This window comes from Crotalus tigris, unplaced genomic scaffold, assembly GCF_016545835.1.
Source record: "Crotalus tigris isolate CLP2741 ecotype Arizona unplaced genomic scaffold, ASM1654583v1 scf7180000024124.1850442, whole genome shotgun sequence".
Taxonomy (NCBI): domain Eukaryota; kingdom Metazoa; phylum Chordata; class Lepidosauria; order Squamata; family Viperidae; genus Crotalus; species Crotalus tigris.
In genome coordinates, this window is record NW_024100400.1 from 1,162,162 (window position 1) to 1,183,956 (window position 21,795).

Genomic DNA, 21,795 nt, shown 5'->3' on the forward strand with positions numbered 1-21,795 from the left:
TTACAATTGCCACATCACTCCAACGAAATTGATCATATTTTGGTTGTTTGGCAGTTACATCATCTGGTAAAATGATTTTCCAACAAAAAAAAAAAAACAACCTTTGGAGAGTTGGCCTGGGACCACATGATTTGCCTGACAATTATGTGATTCTTTTAATGACCATGTGACTTGTTTAAACAACTTTGTAAAAACAATTGTAAAATCAAGTCATGTGGTGACTCAATTTAAAATCGCAACAACGTATGACCCATATTCTGGACTCAAGTTGTGATTGTAAGTCAAGGACTACATGTGTGTGTATGATGTCATGTGGCACATATCAAAGTGGGGGGAACTTACATTGGGACAGCACAACGCTGCTTTCATTATTTGTCTTCTGATGCCCTGACCAAAAGTTCCTCATACTTTTTTTGCACATAAACATATTTGTTTCCTTTCAGTATTTCAATAATTATTCTCTTTTAAAGTAAAACATGTGAGAGATGTATTATTGACTATGCTGCCACAAAATTAAGCAGTTCAGTTAATAATTAAAATTGCTGTCTTCAAATGATTTGAACAATAGATTTATTGAAGAATAGATATATTGAAGAATAGGAATTTCATTAAGGAAAAATTGAACTATTTCTCAAATCAGTAGGGACTCAGTTTGATCTCTGTCTTTGATAGGTTATATAATAAAAGCATTTATTATGTTTTCTTCTATGAAAGCAACCATATGTTGAGTTAAATCCTTAGAGAATAAAATGGAAGAAGGCATAAGTTCTTCTCAGAGATACAGATCCTTGGTCTTTGCTAAATATCACCTTAACAAGTTTTTATCCTGCTGAAATCTATATTACACGTTAAAAATTGCATTGTATTGTTTCAGGTAAGGATGGAAAAGTAGAGATAAATCCTTTTTAGATTTAAAATAAGCAGCATAACTGTGTGTATTCTATTCATGAGAAAAATGGGAAGATATATACCTATTTGTGAATAAGTTTAGATTTTATTTAAAATACTATATTTCCAAATTCTAACCAACAAATGAGCTTGATTCTTTCTTTTTTTAAAAAGTGAGATTATCACAGTTACCAAAGGACTAATCTTGCTTTATTACTGTATCTTCAAGGAATTGCTACATTTTATGCAGTTTTCAGCATTCTGATAATATAATTTTAATTGATATGATTGTTTTAAGTTAAAATAGGCAAAATTTGGGTATTATTGTTATGGTTGGTCGAACAGTCAACCACATGTTTAGACTGTATTTAACACATTTATCTATCTATAGAGTCCTTCCCAAGGCCCTGTGATAAACAGATATTGTGTGATGGTGTTAGAGGTATCATCATACAATGTAAGATAATTTGGTATGGCACCCATAAAACTGATTACCACCGCGATCACCTTGCCAATTTATGCAATAATTTTCAGTCTTGATTTTCAGATTTTGATATTTTGTGATTTTCTCCAATTCATTGTCTTCTCTTTTCCTGGTGTTGCCACATCAATTATCTACACTTTCTTCTTTGCACTATCACGGAATCATAGGGCTGGAAAGGACCTTGGAAGTCTTCTAGTCCATCCCCCTGCCAGGGCAGAAATCTTTATTCCATCTTGGACAAATGCTTGTCCAATCTTTTCTTCAAAACCTCTAGTGATGAACACTCAAAACTCTAGGAGGCAAGCTGTTTGGTTTCTCTTGTTGTCAGGAAATTTCTCCTTAGTTCCAAATTGAAACATTTGATGATTTTTCAGTTCTGGCCTTGACTTCATTAATTTAAATAGCTTAATCTTGAGCAAACAAAAACAAACCTTCGGATTCTTTTTTTAATGTTCCATTTGTAAGCCATTGCTTTGTTTTATCTTTATCCTTTTTTCCCTTGTCTTTGTAAAAATTGACCATGTAATGCTTTTCCATGCCATTTCAATATATACATTTTATTTCTTGTACATTCAGTAAGTTCCTATTTTTAAATGCTTATTCTTGTATGTTTTATATAATCAGCCAATGCATTCTTCTCTTCAGTAGTTTGTTTGACTTGAAGTAAATTTCTGCCTCCAATTGTGCAGGACTTATCTGAACTATCAATATCACTACAGGGATTCTATGCATAGTCATAACTTTCTTGTTTTTCGGTCCAAACTATCCAGTTCAGCTTGTGTCCAGTTAATATTTCCAGCAGTGCATCATATAGAGCCAGTTAGATCTACTGTAGCTCTTAAGGCACCAGGCTAGAAAGCAGTAAACCATGAGTTTAATTCCTGCTTTAGCCATGAAAGCCAACTGGATGTCCTTGGGCAATCACTATATATATATATCATGGTTATTATAATTATATTACTTTTTAAGAAGCTGCTGATATATCATGAATTTTTCCCAAAGTTATGTAGTTTGAAAGAATGTATTTAATTGATGAACCATGTGTAATTATCAGATTAAGTTTAAGTTTAATCTTTTTTTTTCTTGAATAGCTGACAAATCAGAAAGGCTCAAGGCAATTTCTACTAAAAACTCAATAAAAAAAATAAGATGAATGTTCATAAAAATGAAATAAAACTATTATGTATATCATGGTACTTTTCAGTGTTCTCAGTAATAAATGACATAAATTGTGGTTTGAGAGTGTATATTTGACTCTGTTGCTTATAGCAGTATGTTGTGTCAGTAGCATTCTGAACTAATACACATGTTCTGATAAAGCTCTAATCTGGACACAAATGAAGAAAAACATAGTTACTGTGGGTATTCTTTTAAATATATGTAGTAATTTACATAAAATCAAGTTAAATGTAACTCTAAAGCTGATACATATTTTGACATAATCTTATTCTTTATACTATTTCTAGCAAATGTCTAGGGTATTAAACATTTTTTGGTGGGATACTTCTCAAAATTTTAATTGTATAAATCCAGGATCTCCAACCTCTGGCTGCAGCCTGTTCAGAACTGGGCTGGGGAAGAGGCAGGTGAGCATGCACAACTCCATTTATGCAAGTGGCTGGCACACATGCCCGCAGCTTATGCAAATGGAGCTGCATGTATGCCTGCCACTCACACAGACCAATCCCCTTCCCCCCCTTGCTGATCCAGAAAGGTTGGAGACCACTGGTATTGGTCTCCAACTTTTCTATTGAGAAACATGAATTTAAATTTTCTCAATTTCACACTTTTTATTTAGCCTTTGTTTTGGCTCTCATTATTTGTTAGAATAAGGGACTTCTCTCGGAGTTCAGTTTGTAAAGTGTTTGTTACGTGCAATGAGTTCTTTCTTTCTAATAGTATTGGTTTCCAATTCTTAATGCTACATGAGAGACAGAAAACCTAGGGTTGCAGATACAATAAATAATAACACTGATCCTTTTGCACATCAAAAACTTTCATTATAGAAATTCCGATTTTAAAAGTGTTGCTAATTCTGTTATTTAAGTAATTTAGAGTTCTGGTATTATTATTTTTGACCAGTTTAGTTCTGATATAACTTGTTTTTTAATCTTTGTAAAACACCATTTAGTTTACCTAATAGTACTTCTTGGCAGTTTATTTAAGTTATGCACTCCTTTCTTGGGCTTTTTCATTCTGACGCTATTCTGAAATACCTCCGGTCTTAAGGTTTGAGAAAAATAAGTTGAGCAGGCAATACCTTTGAACAAGAAGTTAAAATTTTATTAGATTGATATAAATTATTGATATCTACTTTGGAAATATAAAGTTAAATATTGTGTTTGTATGAACCAGTGGCGAATGTGGTGGTTATACTTTCCGAGAGAGAGAAATCTTTTTTTTCTCTCTGTTGTGAGTCCTTACCTATACTGAGATAGCTACACAGCAAGAACAGACAGTTTCAGTTCAATTCCCAATCCTTAGGAAGGATTAAAGATTATAGCACAGCCTTCTCCTCTGCTGGAAGATTGAAGTAGGTTTTCTACTGAAGTGATGTGATGTGATGAAGGAGCCGGAGTCAATTTCCAGGGTCTCGGGGGAATTAACGCAATATTATAATTAGCACACAGTCTTGTATTCATTTGAAATGAAGCTAATTGCTCTTAGTGATAGATATATGGAATTGCCTGCAATTTTACCAATTTTAGTGAATGTTTCATGATCAAAAGGATTTCGTTGACCATGGATAATGGAGTATAATTATTAAAATATATAGTTGTAAGATATCAAAAGTTGGAATTAAGATTGCCGGGAGAAATATCAACAACCTAAGATATGCAGATGATACCACTCTAATGGCAGAAAGTGAGGAGGAACTAAAGAGCCTCTTGATGAAGGTGAAGAAGGAGAGTGCAAAAGTTGGCTTGAAACTCAACATTAAGAAAACCAAGATTATGGCACCCGGCCCTCTCAATTCCTGGCAAATAGATGGGGAAGAAATGGAGGTAGTGACAGATTTTATCTTCCTGGGCTCCAAGATCACCACAGATGGGGACTGCAGCCAAGAAATTAAAAGACGATTGCTCCTGGGGAGGAAAGCTATGGCAAATCTAGATAGCATACTAAAAAGCAGAGACATCACTCTGCCAACAAAAGTACATATACTCAAGGCCATGGTTTTCCCAATAGCAATGTATGGCTGTGAAAGTTGGACCATAAGAAAGGCTGAGCGCAAAAGAATTGAGGCCTTTGAACTATGGTGCTGGAGAAGACTTCTGCAAGTCCCCTGGACTGCAAGGCAATCAAACTGATAAGTCCTAGAGGAAATCAATCCTGACTGCTCTTTAGAAGGCCAGATCCTGAAGTTTAAACTCAAGTACTTTGGCCATCTAATGAGAAGGAAGGACTCACTGGAGAAGAGCCTAATGCTGGGAAAGATTGAGGGTAATAGAAGAAAGGGATGACAGAGTATGAGGTGGCTGGATGGAGTCACTAAAGCAGTAGGCGTGAGCTTAAATGGACTCCAGAAGATGGTAGAGGACAGGAAGGCCTGGAGGAACAATGTCCATGGGGTCGCAATGGGTCGGACACAACTTCACAGCTAACAACAACAAAAAGATATTGTCAGAGGTTTTTAAACCTCCCTTCAAAAATAATTATTTTTCTTTGTTTTTTTTGTGGTGGAGAGTGAGAGTGAAAGTAAGATGGCGTTTTGAAAGTGCTTTTTTTTTTTCTTTCCGGAAAGAAAGAACGGACTTAAATGAAACGTATGGACAGCACAGTCCTTCTTTCTTTTAAGTTTTCTTTTTCTTTTAAAGTGTTTTGGAGGTTTTGAAGTTCTTTTCTTGCACTCTCCCTGGTTTTTCTTTTTTAATCTTAAGGATTTTAGTATTTTTCTTTTTTTTTAAGAAGAAAGAAAGAGAGAATAAGATTTTTAAAAAATGGCTTCAAAGAGACAACCAGCTTCTATAGTTTCTAAGGTGGTTTCCTCTCTTGCAATTGCAACCGCACAACAACAACTTAAAGCTATACTACCAGTGCTGCAACCTAAGGTTATACCTCCACCTTCTCCTCCCTTGCCAGGCTTATCTGCACAAGACATTAAAGACATAATGGGAAATGCTGTATCTCAAATCAGGGAGGAAATGAAGCAACTTCTTGAACAGAGCAAGTCTGAAAGCAAAGAGGAAATGAAGGATCTTTTTGAACAGAATAAATCTGAAACTAAAGAGGAAATGGAGGAGCTTTTAGTGGAGAATAATATTATTTTGAGGCAAGACATAGTTACAGCTTTATCAGGCTTGGCTTCTGTGGTTGTGAAGTTGGATTCCAGAGTGGAAGAGGTTGTAGAAAAAGTAGACCTCCTTGAGGACAAATTTCAAGATATGGAAAAAAAGATGGAAATCTCACAAGAGGATATTCTTATGTCTCAGTATAGGCAAATGGAATATGCTTTGAGAATTAGGGGTCTTAAAGAAGACATGAATCAAGATCTGATGGAGATGGTGATCAATGATCTAGCTCTTGTTCTGAATAGGGATAAAGATGGATTACGTAGAGAAGTGGAAAAAATTTATAGAGTTAATTCCTGGATTGCGAAACAAAAGAACCTGCCAAGAGATGTGGTGATCTACTTTGCAAAGAGATCTCTGCGTAATGAAATTATACAAGCTTTTTATAACAAGAGATTCCAGATTGCTGCCCAAGATGTTATCATTTTAAAGGAAATCCCATCTAAAATTTTAAGAAATAGAAAAGACTTTGCTTTTCTAGCTAATGAGCTTAAAACAAGATTGATGCCATTCAGATGGGAGATCCCGATGGGTATTGTTTTGAGCCATGCGGGGACACGTTACAGACTTAATACAGTTGTTAAAGCCAAAGAGTTCTATAATACGGTCCTGGGAGCAGGCTCATCTTCATCTATGACTCAGAAAGCTCTGGGCGGCAAGGAGGTGGAACAGCAGTCTGAAGGATTAGGTTTGATGGTTGCTGGAAATTCACAGGTGGAATGGCTGCGCCAAACAGAGGTCAAAGAGCAAAGAATGACTCGTGCAGCATATAGACATAAGGAAAAGGAACAACAGAAGAAAGAAGTTAAAGAATCTTCTCATGAAAGTGTCTCAATGCCGGTGGGAGGAGCAAGACCCAAGAGTTCTGCAACACATTCCTCAATGGCAGAGCTTCAGGCAGTCTTCTCCAGGCTTTTGGTTAAGGGAGATGGCAAAGTTCCTGACCTGGAATGTTAACGGCCTTAACTCCCCCCAGAAAAGAAAGAAAATCTTTTACTATTTAAAGCAACATAATAATGACATTATTTGTTTGCAGGAAAGGAATGTTTAAAAATTAAAGGAGTGTTTAAAGGATTATTTTGCTTTAAATATGCATAAGGGAACATCAATATCAATGGTATGGAATGCAGGTAAAGCTTTTATGCGTGGGATTCTGATAAAAATGAATAATGTCCATAGACAAAAGCAGATCCAGAAACGTAAGGAATTGGAAGATGAGATTAAATTAAAAGAAAAATCTCTGATTCCAAATCCTACAGATGAAAAGATTAAAGAATCTATAAAGTTGTTAAAAACACAATTTAACATGCTGATGGCTGATCAAACTGCAACTAACTTACTGTTTATGAAACAAAATACATTTTGTAATGCTAATAAACCAGGGAGATGGTTTGCCTATCAATTAAGAAAGAAACAGAGACAGAAAACTATAGATAAAATAAATTATAATGGCAAATTAGTGTATCAGAAGGAGTTGATTAAGAAATCTTTTTTAGATTATTATCAAAAATTATATAAGAGTACTAATGTACAAATTTTAGATATAAATAATTATTTAAGTGAGGCTAATTTTCCTAAAGTAACAGAAGATCAGAAACAAGAAATTAATGATTTAATTACTAATGAGGAAATTGTGACAGTTATTAAACAATTAAAACTAGGTAAAGCACCGGGTGCGGATGGTTTGACATCTATTTATTACAAAACTTTAGTAGAAGAGATGACCCAACCTTTATGTGAGCTTTTTAATAACATATTACAGGGTTCAGATATTCCTCCGTCATGGCGCAGCGCTTTTATATCCTTGATTCCAAAAGAGGATCAAGATCTTACCCTACCAAAGAATTATAGGCCTATATCCCTCTTAAATGTAGATTATAAGATTTTTACAAAAATTTTAGCAAATAGGCTTATGAGGGTTTTGCATCAGCTTATACATAAGGATCAATCGGGTTTTATAACTGGTAGGTATATAAAAATAATGTTAGACAAGTTATTAATTTATTAGAACATTTAGATAAAAATAACCAAATTTCTGCTGGGCTGATATTTTTAGATGCTGAAAAAGCTTTTGACCAATTGAATTGGCAGTTTATGCTAAGAGTAATTGAGGAGATGAACTTTGGAGAAAAAATATTACAAGCTTTTGGTTCTATATATCAAAAACAAACAGCACAAATTATTGTTAATGGGGGCTTGTCAGAGGTTTTTGCAATAGAAAAAGGTACAAGACAGGGATGTCCATTGTCACCGTTATTGTTTGTTTTAACATTGGAAATTTTGCTGATTAAAATTCGAGAGTCGCAGGAAATAAAAGGAATAGAAGTAAACAAAAAAGAATAAAAGTTAAGAGCTTTTGCAGATGACTTGGTGGTTACTTTGTCTCAACCTACCTATTCTGCAGTAAAGTTATTACAATTGATTTATCAATATGGACGGGTTTCGGGTTTTAAAATTAATAATAATAAGACTAAAATATTACCTAAAATATGACTAATCTGGATAAGCAGATTTTGGTTAATTTGACTGACTTTGAGGTTGTTGATAAGATAAAATATTTGGGGGTCACTCTGTCTGTTTCTAATGCAAAATTGTATAAATATAATTATGAAAGGCTGTGGGTCAGGGTACAGAAAGACTTGAAGAATTGGGAGAAGTTACAGTTATCTCTTATGGGAAGAATTGCAGTGATTAAAATGAATGTTTTACCAAAATTTCTTTTCTTGTTTCAAATGCTACCCATTTTAAAGAATGAGGTTAATTTAAATGAATGGCAGAAAGGTATTAATAAATTTATTTGGGCAGGGAAGAAACCAAGGGTAAAGCTAAAAATTTTGCAGGACTTCCGTGAGAGAGGTGGACTCAAGGTACCGAATTTGAAATTATATTATGATGCTGTGGTTTTAACATTAATTAGTGATTGGGTAAACTTAACAAATGTAGAAATACTCCATTTGGAGGGTTGGGATTTACTTTTTGGATGGCATGCCTATCTAATTTTTAATAAAAAAGTGGATCGGGTTTTTAAATCTCATATTATAAGGATTCCTCTACTTCGGGTTTGGAGGAAATATTATAAAAGTGATTTTAAAATACCATTATGGGCTATACCCGGGCATGCGATAGAGGGGATAAGGAGAGGAGTTAAAATGGATAGGGTCTCTTATACACAATTACTTAAATGGGATGGTCAAAATTGGCAGTTAAAATCTTTGGAAGATTTAGTACATGAAAATATTACCTATTCATGGTTTCAATATAGACAAATAGTGGATAGATGGAAGATGGATAGCAATACAGGCTTGCTTAGAGAAGATGAGAATCTCTTTAAAAAAGTAAAAGATCAAAGGCGAACTCGTATTAAGAGAATTTACGGGGTTCTAGTGGAACTGGATTCAGAATCAGAATTAATCAAAGATTGTATGATTAAATGGGCACAAAATTTTGGTGAACCAGTTCTATTGGATACCTGGGAAATTATCTGGGTGAGAAATGTTAAATTTACGCAAGCCCAGAACTTAAGGGAGAATTTTTATAAAATGTTTTATAGATGGCACCTTGATCCACAAAAAATGTCTCGTATGTATCCTGACTTACAGCCTAAATGTTGGAGATGTGGATGTTTGGATGCTACTTACTATCATATCTGGTGGTCGTGTAAAAATATAAAAGCTTTTTTGGATTAAGATATGGTGGAATATTCAAAGAATTTTTAGAAGGAGGGTAAAATTTACCCCACAATTATTTTTGTTAGGTATTGTTACTGATTGTGATACTAAAGAGATTATATTGATGTTAAATTAAATTAGAGCCGCAAGGCTGTTAGTAGGGCAATATTGGAAGAAGGAATCTTTGCCTACCTTGCAAGAGTGGTTTTTTAAAGTTTCTTATCTGGCGGAAATGGCAAAGATTTCGGCTTTTATAAAGGAGCAATCACAAGAGAAATTTTTTGCCATATGGGAAAAATGGATAAATTTCATACAATATAAATTGGCTATAAAAAAATACCATTTAGCTTTTTCATAACTTGTATTTAAATTTGATATTTTATAGATTGTATTCTTTCTTTCTTTTCTTTTCCTTTATTTCTTTTTTTCTTTTTTTTCTTTCTTTTCTAAGTATTTTTCTTTTTTAATGTATATGTTTTTATTGTTATATATATCTTATTGTTAATTACCTTATAAGTTGATTAATTTTTTTTAGAATTTTTAAAATTTTAATTAAGCCTATATTCAGCTCTGGGAAGCTCGGGGGGGTGGAGGGGGGTGGTTTGGGAGGGTTTGGGGGAGGGTTGTTTTATTTTTTGTTGTTGTTTTTTTTTTGTTTTTTGTAAAACTTTTAAAAAATTTTCAATAAAAAAAATAATTATTTTTATCAGTGATGGAGCACCCACAACTTTTGGAGGCAAGGCATCCACAACTTCTTTGTGAAGGAGTTTGTGGATCATCCACAGTTACTGGAGGTACTATCAGGAATTCACTGTGAATTTCATTCATTGAGTTTAGGAGAACTCTACTATATTTTGTTAAATGAATGGAATGCAATATAGAAGAAATGAGCCTGATCAATGAAGCTTAGAAGAATAAATCATAGTGCGGCTATTTTGTGTTCTTTATGTATGCCACAGTAGAGTACACACCTGTCATTGACATTTCATATTGATTGCTAAACTGATTGTATTGTTCTTCAAGCATTGCATAGCAAGATTAAGCATTTTTTGTATTGTTATTATTTTAGTAAAAATACATTGCACAAAAGACAAAATGTTAAAAAAAATGGACTGCTAAAACATAAACCAAAAAAACCCCTGATGTTACAAATCATTAGTGAGGCTAACTGTTTGATTCAAGTAGACAGCACATTACAGAAAATCGGAGGCTAGATTTTCATCCCAAACTGTTTCTGTTCTAGATGTCAGTCTAAACTAGGAAATATAGAAATGAATGTTAGTATCAAAGAATATGTTGCTATGTCACTTTAATATATTTAAATGGAAAATGGAGAGTTATGCCACAGGCATCAAGATATTTTTTCAACAAAACCCACAAAATGATTGAATGCAAAAATGTAGTGAAGCCAGATATTAATAATAATAATAATAGTAGTAAAGTTGGAAGGGACCTTGGAGGTCATCTAGTCCAACCCCCTTTATTGACAAGAATAAAGTGTAGCAAATCCTGTGGTTAAACTACAACTTAGATTGCATTCCCTTTTCAACTGCATTTAATTTAGTTTCAAAGTTGGTTTGCTTTTTCTCACCACTGAACTGCATTTTATTGCATAGAGCCAATGCTCAAATCTGTCAAGATCCTTCTGAATTTGTACTCAGCAACAATTATCTTTCACTGCTTTGCCATCTGCTTTCCTGGCCCTGAGGTACAAAGCAAGGGATCAAGGTTGTTCCTACAACTAGTATATTTAAATGTTTCAAATTTTGTTCTGCTGAAGCATGAAACACTGAGTCATTATTATCTGAGCAAATAACACCACAGAATATTGTAGGAGAGACATGTGTCCCCAAGGACTGAAGAAATCCAAGAGCTATCCTAAAAAAAGAGGGGGGATGTTGTAATGATAATATTCTGTATTAAGGCAGCTATGTGCAAGACTGATAGGATGTTTCAGGAGGGGTGTATTGTTTTTTCAGATGTCTTTATATAGGATGTGGTTACCAAGACTGTTTAAACCATTGCCAACTCTCCTCTCCTGTTGATCCATGTGAAATTGAATGAAGATGGCCACTAGCTTTAAAAGAATTGTGAAGACAACAAGACCTGGGGCAGTAGTTTTTCATCAAATCTTCATAAAAGTATCATGGGTGCAAGAAAAAAGAATAATCCTGGATTTGCTAAAAATGGTATTGCTTAGGAAGGTTTAGATTCTACAGCAATGGCCTATGTTACGTTCTTCACAAAAGTTTCCTGGGAAGATACAGAATATATCTACAGTAGCTGGGAAAGAAGGGTTTGGGACACACCACATCAGTCTCATCAGGAAAATGTCATACTAGAACAAATGAAGAGGGTAGCAAAGCTCAGAAATGAATATTCTGTCAAGGGTTGGAACCAAGGAATGATGCGAGGGGAGCAGCCTCAGAGTGCGGTCTCAGACTCTGTGCTTTCAGAGATTTGAATATTTCCCAAATCCATTACTGCATAAAGCTATGCTGAACAGCAGTGAGACCACAGAATTTAACTTGTGCATCGTTGCATCGTTCATTTATTATGAAAGACTCAACTTGTGATTCCATCAAATGAGGTAAGTACTTTGAAGAACAAACATGTAGAAATACAATATTTTAAAAAATAATACAGACCTGAAAATAGAAAATAACGGTGAATCAAACTTAAGACAGGAACTCCCAAATACAAAAACAAAGAACAAGCATTTGATCATTTCTTTCTGCATAGATATATTTCATTATTCATTTATATGACTTTAAATAAGTTCTTAAGCCCTGAAATTTATATGAATGCTGATGAAGCATCTGAAATATGAGTGTGCTTTATGTTGGTTAAATAACCTCTGCTTTCCAATCCTAGAAAGAAGAATACCAAATATGTGTCTTTTATTGTATGGTAAAATGTATAAACATTAAAATATACTTACCTAACAAAGAAAACCCCATAAATAAGCAATAAAGGCTCTTCTTGACTGAAGAATATAGGAATAGGAATATAGGAATTCTCTCCTTTAATAGAAGACTGAAGCAGTAACCAAGCAACAACAGGAGACCATCTGGCACATTGGTTAGATTTTTAGTTTAGAAAATTTTGTAGCTGAGGTGTAGGAGCACAGGAAGAAATTATACCAGGAGATTCAAAGGTGGCACGTGCACAGAGCTCAACAGAGCCCCCAATCATGCCAGAATTCCTGATTTCAAAAAAAGCCGGGGTTTGGTTGATCAATATCCATGCAATTGAATAGGAATGGTTGGGTTCTTAAATTATATATATAAGAGTTATTAAGCATTCTGGAGGTTTAGGATATTTCACTGTCACAATAATATTTAGTATGGTGACTGATGCGTATTGTAGACCAGGAAGGAGACATGAAATGCTTGGCATCATGAGACAAGTTGGACCAAAACTGAACTGCAAGATCCTCAGTTTTGATCTTACTGTATAAAAAGATCTTCTGACAAGCAATATAAATGTTCTGTTTTCTCTTTTAAAATCTTGCGTAAAACATACTACATTTGACTGTCTTGTTTTGATCATTCCTATCAAGGAGCGTATTCACTCTGATAGCTCCTGAAACCATTGCCAGCAATTTGTCATATTTGATTCAATTTCCTGCTTTCAGGCTTTACAGCCATGACGACTGTAAGAGATTGTTAACTTCCTGGATTTCCCTCTCACTTTGAAACCAAGCTGAGTTGATGTGTACAATTGTAACTACGGTATTTGAAATTGAATATAAATAATATCCTCCTAACCATTGCATGCTTCTGGCTGGTCCTGCATTTGTTAGTGTGTTGTTATCATTATTTTCTAATTAGGAAGGAATATTATGTGCATTGATAGGAAGAATTAGAAAATTAGATACTTTGAAGTAGGTACTCCTAGATAAATTTGATAGAGGGGGTTTTTAATAGCATTGCCCTGAAATAGTTTCAGTGAACTCAAAATTGACATTTAAATGCTTTCACTATAATGGATAGCTTCAGTGGCATCCCCAAGACTAGGCAAGAAGGCAGAATGAAGCAGCAGCAGGAGCAGTATGCTGCTGTGACACAAGCTCCACTCCTTTTGTATGTCTGTCATGATACCACATATATATACAAAAATGGTGGAACTGGGTGACCTGATGTTGCTTTTGCCATTTTGATGAAAGCAACAAAATCTGGCAAATGGGTTGCTTTGTTTGGCAGATAGAATACTTATTGCCTCCTTTTCTTTTCTGTCCTGAGTTAATTTTAGGCAACAGGGCTCTGGATGCTCTAAACAGGATTTGAAAGAAGTTATTTCCACCTTGGGTAAGCACATGTTTCGGCTATTGATTAAAACAGACACATCTTTTTCCAGGCTTCCATACAAGCTGGGGGAAGATGCCAGTGCCTTCATGAATCCAATCATTGCATCAGCGTATCTTTAATGCAACTCTTAAAGAAGCAGCATAATAGTTTTGGGCTTGTGTGGAAGCCAGTAAAATAATGAAAGGCCTGTTAGGACTAGCAAAGTGATGCTACTCTTGCAAAGACTCTAAATCATTTTCAAAGTTTGCTGCTTTCTTGGGCAATGCTTGCCTCAGAGCTTTTTCTTGTTCCTGTCTCCCAAAAGAGATCTGCATTTTTGTGGATTATCTTAGCTCTGTAACATTGTGCCTTTTCAAGCTATTCCCCATTCAGAAGAGAAAAGCTTCTTGTCTTTGCTGTAGTGGTGTGGATATGTAAACCTGGAACAGTTTTTTTCTGTCAGAACAATTTTTGTTTTCATGTTTTTAACTGCTCATTTTATTGTGGCTTCTGAGAACCTTAGCACAAACCCAAATAATTTCTGTTTCAAAGTAATAAGGACTCCTTTTGAAGTAAGGCAGTGAATAACTCTGTGCCAAGTGAGTCCCAGTAGTAAAGCTACTATATAAGCCTCAACATTAGTACAAAACCCTGCCAGCAAAATGCACATCATTATCCTCAGAATCATAGCAGCTGTGTGTAGTTGATAGAAGATATATAACTGTCATGGTAGTAGCTACTCTTCTCAAATAAGGCATTTTTCTTGGTTTTGAATTGTAGACATAGTTGGCATCTGGGCTGTAAGATATTTTTGTTTTGTTTTCAATAGTATATGATAGATAGTTGTGTAAAAATTCACCTGTCTGCTGGTCCATTTTAATTTTCATTCATGTTGCTTAGAAATATTTTAAATGTTTTCTAAAGTGAACCAAACTGCCTCAGTGGTACTACATCTACATGGAGAGAAATAAGCAGTGGGGTACCGCAAGGGTCTGTCTTAGACCCAGTATTCTTTAATATCTTCATAAATGACTTAGATGAGGAAATAGAAGAGGAACTCATCAAATCTGCAGATGAAACTAAACTCGTAGGAATAGCCAACACCCCAGAAGAGAAGCTCAGGATCCAAAAAGATCTTGACAGACTTGAACAATGGGCCCTATCCAACAAAATGAATTTTAATGTGGAGAAAAGCAAAGTTTTACATTTAGGTAGGAAAAATCAAAGGTATAAGTACAGATTAGGTGAGACCTGGCTCAAAAACAGTAAGTGTGAGAGGGACCTTGGAGTTCTAGTGAACAATCACTTGACTATGAGCCAGCAGTGTGCAGCAGCAACCCAAAAAGCCAAAACAATCCTGGGTTGTATAAACAGAGGCATAGAATCAAGATCACATGAAGTATTAGTACTGCTTTATAAAAACCCTAGTAAGACCACACCTGGAATACTGTAGCCAATTTTGGTCACCATACTACAAAAAAAAAAAAAAAAAGATGTTGAGACCTTGGGGGAAAAAAAAGTTCAGAGAAGAGCAACTAAAATGATCAAAGACTGCAGGACTTGGGTTTGACTAGTCTAAAGAAAAAAAGAAATAGGAATGATATGATAGCAGTATTCCAGTATTTGAGGGGCTGCCACAAAAAAGAGAGGGTCAAATTATTCTCCAAAGCACCAGAGGGCAAGACAAGAAACAATGGTTGGAAACTGACCAAAGAGAGAAGCAACCTGGAGTTAAGGAGAAACTTCATAACAGTGAGGACAATTAACCAGTGGAACAGCTTGCCTTCAGAAATCATGGGTGCTCCCTGTGATGCTGTGGGGGTGGATGTTTTTACATTAAACAAAGCCTCTACAAAAAAGAAAAAGAGATTTCCTTTTAAGAGTATTAAAATGGAGAAACCTCAGATACAACTGAACTGTGCACTTATATTGAAAAAGATTTATGAGGCCACTGCAGAAATCTGTGCTACATTTAAAAACTGTACTTTAGAATTAAGATCCAGAGACTCTACTACATTTGCTCAAACTGATGTCCAGGTTACAACTGATCATGTCATAAATTAAAATGTACCAGAAGAGGAATCTACAGAGATAGAAGTGGAATTTACTTCATCTGACAATCCCCTCTTCAGCAACTTAGAGAACCAGAAGAAGCAAAGGCTAAGACTTCAAAATACAAAGCAACTATATTGCAAAGAGAACAGAAAAAGATGTTTACTGCAGAGGAAGAGATCTATACTCTCTCAAAAACTACTACAAGCAATAAGAACTGATCTATTGGTTGAAAGAGAAAAAAGACGTTTAGTGCAGAGAAAGAGACATACATTTGCTCAAAGATTATTACAAGCATTGAGAATGGACTTATTGGTTGAAAGGGAAGCGTTTTTATGGAAGCCTGTGTGGCATAGAAAGAAACCCAGAATTAGATTGAAAAACAAATTTAAAAATCTTTAATGGAGTAAAAGGCAATGTTGACTTCATGGATTGTTTTAAAGATAATGATCTAGAACGGAAAAATGCAATTATTTACATGCGTGTTTAAATTAGTAAAAACTGTTTAATGGATTAAAAGGCAATGTTGGTTCTATGGATTGTTTTAAGGATAATGATTTAGATTTAGAAGTAAGAAATCTACAATTATATTTATGTGTGTTTAATTTAGTTTGATGACTTTTTTGTTTTATGGAAATTTGATATGGAAATATGAAAGTTAAATAAATAGTTAGAGCCGAGGTGGCGCAGCAGTTAGAGTGCAGTACTGCAGGCCACTTTAGCTGACTGTGTTCAGCAGGTCAGTGGTTCAAATCTCACCGGCTCAAGGTTGACTCAGCCTTCCATCCTTCCGGGGTAGGTAAAATGAGGACCCAGATTGTTGGGGGCAATGTAAATATATATAAACATTGTTTACTGGTGTACACCGCTTAGAGAGTGCTCGCACTTAAAGCGGTATATAAGTCTCATAAATAAATAAATAAATAAATAAATGTGGAGTGAAAAAAGAAACTTGGCTTTATAGAGACTAAGAATGCATTTCTTGGAATAATAGATTGATTTAGATTGGAATTTTGAAATGCTTAATTAATTAGGAGATTTTTGTGTATAATAATACGGCTTGATATGGTATGATAATTAATTGGATGGAATTTGGTTTCTTTAATGAATGGAAATGAATTAAGTCAAAGACTACTATAAGTAACAAAAATGGACTTATTGGCTGAAAGGTTAAGGATAACGATTTAGATTTAGAAGTAAGAAAACTATAACTATATACATGTGTAATGTTTAATTACTTAAGAGATGTTTGTGTATAATAATATGATTTGATAAGATATGATAATGTTTTTTTTAATTAAACTAGTTATTATTGGAAGAAGAAATAAATAAGATTGCTGATAAAAAAGGGATGAGAGGGATTAAGAACTTGAATATATTTGCAAGAGGTATTTGAAGTGATAATAGTGTAAAACACTATCTGATTATGGTAATTGAAATTGATTTAAAGTTTTAATAAACAGGTTTAGTAGTAATAGAAATTTAGGATAGAAATGAAATATATTAAATTTACCATGTTACTTGAGGGAAATAGAGAGATGATAGCAAATGTATTAAGTTGAGCTGTAATTGTGTGATTTTATGTTGGAATCTTTGTTTACCCAAACACCACGGTGTGTCTTAAACACTTTTTGTTAAAACTATAAAACCAATAAAATATATTTTAAAAAAAAAGAAATCATGAGTGCTCCATCACAGGGGGCTGGACTAGAAGACCTCCAAGGTCCCTTCCAGCTCTATTTTATCCTTTCTTTGAAATGAGGGAGGAGAAGGAAAAGCATGGAATACAAGAGAGAAACACTGCCTTCTCCTTAATTAAATTGAAGGGGAGATAAGGTAAGGATACATTAAAGAAAGCTTTCAGTATATGGTAAATGACTGTTGTGGACTTCTATTTTTCTCCAGACTTTTTACTAGTTCATAATATGTCAGAACACAACGCCTCCCACCCCCTAATCTTTCCATTGATTTTTCACCATCTCTTTCCTATGATCCAGTTCTGGATTAATACTTCAAATAAAGGAGGTGTAGCTGACCATATTGGGATGCCCATTGGATAACCAAAACCTCCAGCTTTGAGGTAACGAAAGAGCAAATTATTTAGCGACCATAAAGCCTGGGACTCATAACAAAAGGTGAAAAGTCTAACCTTACATTTGGCAAGAAAGATACCTATTTCAGCTACTTACCTTATTCTCTTCCAAACGTAAGCTTCCAGATACGTTAAATTTCCAAACCCCTAGCTGGCACTACCAGTTCCATGGTATCTGCAGGTTATGGGAGAGAAAATCCAAAAGATGTGGAAGACCTCATGATCTCTAGCCTGATTTTACTTATGAAGTCAGCGAAGACTGACAATTTATTAGAGTGCTAATTTTCTAGAAAATTCCATATTTATTTTAAGAACAATCTTTAATCTATTCTTCTAAAACAGTGGTTATAATTCTGAATCAGCTCACTCCCAAGGGGTAAAAGTGTATTCTGAATCATTGCCAATATGGATGGAGACATGACATCTGCACAAGTTTAGAAACCTCTCACAACTCCCAGTCTCTCAAATGGGTTTATCTGATCCTGCTTGTAAGAAACTCAAGGTAGAATTCAGAATCCTTGTATAATCCTTCTTCAAAATTCTCACTAACCACTGTACTTCACTGCACTACACTACATTCTTTATAAAGGAATTAAGGATTCAGTATGAAATGATTTTATTTTCATTCATGACAGTTCAAACAAGAACCATGCTTAGCAGGAAATAAACACTATTGAAATAATTGAGGCTTCTTTCTGAGTAAGTGTTCAGTCTGATGAAATAGCTTTCTCCCACTGCAAAACTGTGATGTGTCCTCAGAAAATGGTAATTGCAGCAATGAAATTAAGCTTTTGGAGTAGCAAGACAAATCTAGAATGGGAATAAGGAGGGAATTAAGTAATTTCATTGGAAGAGTCAGCCTAGCTGCTACTTTTAAAATTTTAGGTATCTTCTTATATGGGGGGGGGGAACCTGGCTAATGGATAGAAATGTGGTAGCAGAGGAATAGGACTGAATATTGTCACATTGTTCAGGTTCTATCAGGATAGTGTATGTGTGTGTATTTAAGAATGGATGGACAGACTTAGGATTCAGGTTGAGGAGTGAAACTACCTCATTTTCTTTCCATCCAGATGGTCATCAATGTGTTGAAATACTTCAACAATCAGGAATGCCTTCAATATACTTCTATCTGTTTAAATCACTTTTCTGCTAAAGTGATTTCTACTAAACCAGAAAAAGAATAATCGGCATTTTCAATCACTGTTGTTTCTCAGCAGTGTCCCCACCTACAGAACAATTTTTTACAGTTTTGAGTTGCTGTAAATAAAATAACTTTCTGTCCCTCTGAGTTTTTGTGTGCAAGCTCATAATGACTTGTTGTGGGCTGAGCCCTGTTGGTTCTTGGCTTCCTTTTATTCCAGGTTCTCCATTCATAGTTTCATTTTTTTCCCCTCTATGTACTGTTTCTCAGTACATTTATTCCTTGGCCTCATTCTCTTAGGAATTGATTTTGAGTAGGCATGAAAGAACGTATTTATTTAATGTCACCTATTTGATTCACGAGGCCTAGCTTTTGCTTGATACTTGCAATTTAGAGTAGCTAGATTTTTTTCAAATGTGAACCACCTAATGTAATCCCTCACCAGATAAATGGAAATGCAATTCATTATACATGATAATTCCATCTCAGGATGCTGTTTGGCTTAAAAATCATGTACACAATTACATAAAATTGTATATTTAGGGAGATCATAGAATCATGGGGTGATATTGTTGGGAGGGATCTTGGAAATGTTCTTGTCCAGTTCCTGCTCAGGGAAGAATTCATTTTGTAGAAAAACATGGAAAAAATAGAGATATGTAAAAGATGCTATTGGCTATGATAGCAAAAGTTATATATGAAAACAAATAGTTTTTATAGTTAAAAATGATATGAACCATCGGTGAAATGAACTAACAAATACAAGTGATACTAATGCCAGCTGGATATGGATAAGTATGGATTTGATGCTGTGGGACTCTATGTACATTTATTATTCATTGGGGAAGAGAGGGAGAAAGGATAGTAGTGGAAATCTGAAAGCGTATCTGATTACTGTGATTCTTATATTTGCTATAATTCAGATTTATCTCTTACAGTATCAGATTTATCTCTTACAAAAATAGACAGTCATTTCATATTATCAGAAATCATCTCTTGAAACTTTCCAATGTTCAAACCAAAGAACTGTTTTTTTAGAATTAGGAATTGTGAGGCTGCGCCATTCAGATTTATTTTTTAAACTTAATGTGACTCTGACCCTTGCCTGCTTATTTGTGCACTAATACTGAAGCAATCACTTTCAGCTACATTTAAGCAAATGTATCAATTGATTTTTTTTGTACAAATTCTCCACTATTTTGAGTCTATCACATTGATATGCAAGACCAGGTTTGTGACACAGATAAATGTGAAGTGCTTCTCTGAGTCAGGGACTGTGCTCATTAGGAAGTGCTTTAGCTGTCATGTGGTTCAATATAAGATGGATCAGCTAGCAGAATTTTATATTGTATAGTTCTCCAGCAAGTGAAGATTGGCTTGTCCAGCTGGAAGCAAGACATTTGTTATCTTAATACAAGGAAACCCATTCACATGACATTGTGCTGCTTATAATGGATCACCTACAAAAGTACCAGATTGGGGGCATTTGGCCATGAATGCAACTAGTGGAGATAGAATTATTCTAAGATTGTAGTTCCAAGAATGTTCTCTAAGATAGCTCTGTAGGTATCTTGCTTAGAGCTCACCTGCTTTTCTCTCTCAACTTTAATAATTTTGTAACTTCTACTCATATTCTCCTTATATTTTACTTTTTGCCTTGCCTTTCATTTCAGTGAAATTAAGAGCAGCTGGTACACAAAGTGACAATGGATGTCACAATAAAGATTTCAGAAGAAATAAGAATAGGTACTATCACTGATCCAATTGGACCCCAGGCCAAACAAGCCATTTCACAAACTACAACTGATGACTGATTGAACCATATGTAAATCCTGGGATTATCTGCTGAAAGCCTTGATTTCTTGGCATTAATTGCAAAGAAAACTCATTTTGTGTGACTGATTTACTCTAAGGCAGCTGCAGATTAGGAAACAAATAACAAAGAAGATTGTTTTGTAAAACCCTTCACCGTTTAAAATACTGTAGATCTTACAGATCAAATTGCAAAAAGTGTTTCTCTCAGAAGCTTCAATCATTTCTATATGCAAAATATAAAAAGTATGTGAGAATGTATATGCTATCAGTGCTTATATTTTTAGAAGTTCTGCTTAATACATACAGAAAATTTTACTGGTTTTATTGTTAAAGGAATGAAATTAATATAGAAAGATATGTTTCTGCTAAACTAAAACTCAGATGAGTTGTCGATTGAAAACAAATTTGATAAAATATAAAGAGAACCCTGGAATGCATTAGTGTCCTTAGACTGTTGTGACTGCATTAGCATCATAAGACTATTATGACTCATCTCATCTCTCAAGTACCATAAATAAGAAACAGTGGAAAATAACCTAGCAGAAAATAATCTTTTCACCACTCTGACTGTAGAACAGAAATGTCAAACCTGCGAGGTCACGTGATGTCACTTAACGTATCGGGAAAGTTTTGCCATTGCCGGCAATGGGGTGGACATGGCTTCCACATGACGCGTCCAGCCCGTGGGCCGGCAGTTTCACACCTCTGCTGTAGAACATCATGTTAGAATAGCCAGTTAGTAAAACATTGCAGTTAATGCAAGTTAGGTGTCAAACCAATTAAATCTAACACAAAACCTCCCTTTTTATGACCCTGTAATACAGTACCTTAATTAGAGTCAGAGCATCTGGATGAAGTTGAAGGTTTATTGGATGGCAGAGTATAATAAGTAAAAATAAATAAATTCTTGGTTTTTTTAATGCTATAGATGTTTTAGAGCATAGAATAATAGAATTGGAGGAACAGACCTTGGAGGGCTTCTAGTCCAACCCCCTGCTTGAGCAGAAGACCCTATACCATTTCAGGAAAATGGTTGTCCACTCTCCTTTTGAAAGCTTCCAGTGATGGCGC

At 34.8% G+C, this 21,795-nt stretch overlaps 1 protein-coding gene across 28 annotated transcripts in view; it reads left to right on the top strand.

Moving 5' to 3' along the window:
• Positions 1-21,795, top strand: part of ADGRL3 (adhesion G protein-coupled receptor L3) — a 638,839-nt gene that overhangs the window by 278,107 nt on the left and 338,937 nt on the right. Inside the window, exon 1 of one of the 28 annotated variants that reach the window (XM_039322770.1) lies at positions 11,157-11,922. The exons of the other annotated variants lie outside the window; for them this stretch is intronic. Within the exon in view, the coding sequence (XP_039178704.1) occupies positions 11,918-11,922 (5 nt within the window). The 5' untranslated portion in view covers positions 11,157-11,917. Of the gene's footprint in view, positions 1-11,156; positions 11,923-21,795 lie in introns of those variants that run through there. 28 annotated transcript variants of the gene reach the window in all.